This window comes from Pteropus alecto, unplaced genomic scaffold, assembly GCF_000325575.1.
Source record: "Pteropus alecto unplaced genomic scaffold, ASM32557v1 scaffold96, whole genome shotgun sequence".
Classification (NCBI taxonomy): Eukaryota; Metazoa; Chordata; class Mammalia; order Chiroptera; family Pteropodidae; genus Pteropus; species Pteropus alecto.
In genome coordinates this window covers 522,433-524,537 of record NW_006438979.1, presented here as the reverse complement: position 1 = coordinate 524,537, position 2,105 = coordinate 522,433, and the positions used below count along the sequence as shown (strand labels likewise).

Below are 2,105 nucleotides of genomic sequence, written 5' to 3'. Positions count from 1 at the left end.
GTCTGTGACCGTCACGGCCGGAGCCGGAGTCGGCCGAGCAGGAGCCGCGTCCGCTGGGGCAGAAGTCGCGGGCGGCGTCTGCAGATCCTGGGGTCGGAACTTGTGGGGCCGTAACTTCCTCCTCCCGTTGGGTCTCTTTCGAGGCGGCTGCGTGGCCGGCGGTGACGGCGAGGGCGACTTCTCAGTTGGCACCGTCACGGCCACGGTGGCGGTGTTTTTCTCAACTGGAGGACGGAGCGCGCTGTCCTGGGGACCGAGCATGGTGTTCTTCGCTCCCCGTGAAGAGTCGGTCAAGGCGGTGGACACGACGCCCGGCCTCTCCGTGTCTGGACTTCTGGAGGGCGCGGCGTCTGCGCCCGGCTCGCCTCCTTCGCGCACACCCAGAGAGTTGTTCTCTGTGCCCTTCGTCCTCCGTGCATTGTCCTGAGTCCTGAAACCGTTTTTCTCAAGCCACAGGTTGTCTGTTTGTTCTTGTAGATGTGTTTCCGCTGGGACCTGCCAATCCCCCAAAGAGACGTCTTCCACTGGCTCCGGTGTCCCGGAGTCGACGGCTGACAAGGTCAGGATCGGAGTCGAGTGTCTGGGGGACGGTCCTTTCGTCTCGTGTTCATCCGGTTGTGACTTAAGCTCTGATTCTGCGTGAACGGGAGGCACCGCCTCAGACGCAGCTAAAGAGCTGAGGTCCGAAGGAGACGCGTCCTCTCGTGACACAGGCGCTGGCGGGGATGCGGCGTCCGTAGGCGACCGGGCTTCTGCGCCCGCGTTTGCCCTGGTGGGCCCTTCGTAGGCCGTGACCACGGTGCTCAGCGCGGAGTAGGATTCATAAGGGACAGACATCCGCGTGGTGGCCGGAGCCCACAGGGAGTCAACGTTAGCCCAAGTGGCATCCTCGTCCTTCTCAGGAAACACATCGTCGATGAAGACTTCGGGGTCTCTGCTTGTCCCCTGGGCTCCGGCGAGAATCACTCGGTCGCGGCCGCGCCCTGGTCCCCCCCTGGTCGTGGGAACAGGGCTGAAACCCTGTTCTTCCTCTGCAAACAGAGACGCGTCTGCCGACGACTCTTCGGCGCTGGCTGCGGTCTGGGCCGGTGTCACCAACGGAGGAGGGACGGCTGGCAAGACGGGGTTCGCCCCCGGACCCAGCGAGGGAGGCGTGGCGGCCGCCGCCACGACGTCGGGCCCTCCCGTGGCCCTCGGGAGCGTCTTCCCACGCACTCTGGCTAAGATATCTGCCCAGCGCTCCGGAGTGATCTGCTTGTTGGCCATGTGTATTTTCCGTCGCGACTCGAACACTCTGCGACCCTCGGCGACGCCCGTGTCCGCTTCCTTCAGGGGGGTCTTCCAGCCCTTCAGTTTCCGTCTGCCTTTCTTGGCTTTGTGACCCCCGACGGTGGCTTCCTCCTTCGTCATGACAAACGTCTCCTGGTCCTTCGGGTGCAGACGGCTCGCGGAGATGGCGTCATCTGCGGATCCGCCTTCGTCCTCCACCACATCCCGCGGCCTGGACGCCGTCTTCCCGCCCGGACGTCGGCCTCTCTTCGCTGACGACCGTCCAGGGCCTTTCTTCCTCACCGAGACCGCCACGGCAAAGTGATCCGCGCCGAGCGGGTTGACGGCCACACACCTGTAGTAACCGCCGTCGCCGGGCTGGACCTTGGGGATGGAGAGCGTCCCGTTGGCCAACACGTACGCGTGCGATGAGTTAGCCGAGTCACTGATCATCTTTCCGTTGGGAAGAATCCAGGACACCTGGGCTTCGGGGGTGGCCAGCGCATCGCAAGGCAGCGTGAGCGCCTCCCCTGCGTCCCGCTGAAGCGTCACCGTCTCTCCATCCGGGGGCTGAGTGACAGGCGGCTGCACGAGGACCCTGTACACTATTCGGTCCGTTTCATCCCTCACCTGAGCCACGCACTGGTACAGACCGGAGTCTGACCGCCGCATCGACGTGATCTTCAGCCAGCCGCTGGTGAGGATGGAGAACCGGCCGCCGTGGTCTTCGGTGGGCGCCGTGAGCACCGAGCCGTCGGGCAGCACCCAGGAGATGGCCGGACTCTCGGAAGCCTTCACGTTGCAGCTCAGCTGGCACGGAGCCCCGTCCAGCACGG

At 64.9% G+C, this 2,105-nt stretch overlaps 1 protein-coding gene across 1 annotated transcript in view; it reads right to left on the bottom strand.

Annotated features, from left to right (window-relative positions):
- MXRA5 (matrix remodeling associated 5) overlaps nucleotides 1-2,105 on the bottom strand; it is a 22,359-nt gene that overhangs the window by 11,412 nt on the left and 8,842 nt on the right. The window contains exon 5 of the mRNA XM_025049758.1: nucleotides 10-2,079. Within this exon, the coding sequence (XP_024905526.1) occupies nucleotides 10-2,079 (2,070 nt within the window). The remainder of the gene's footprint in view (nucleotides 1-9; nucleotides 2,080-2,105) is intronic.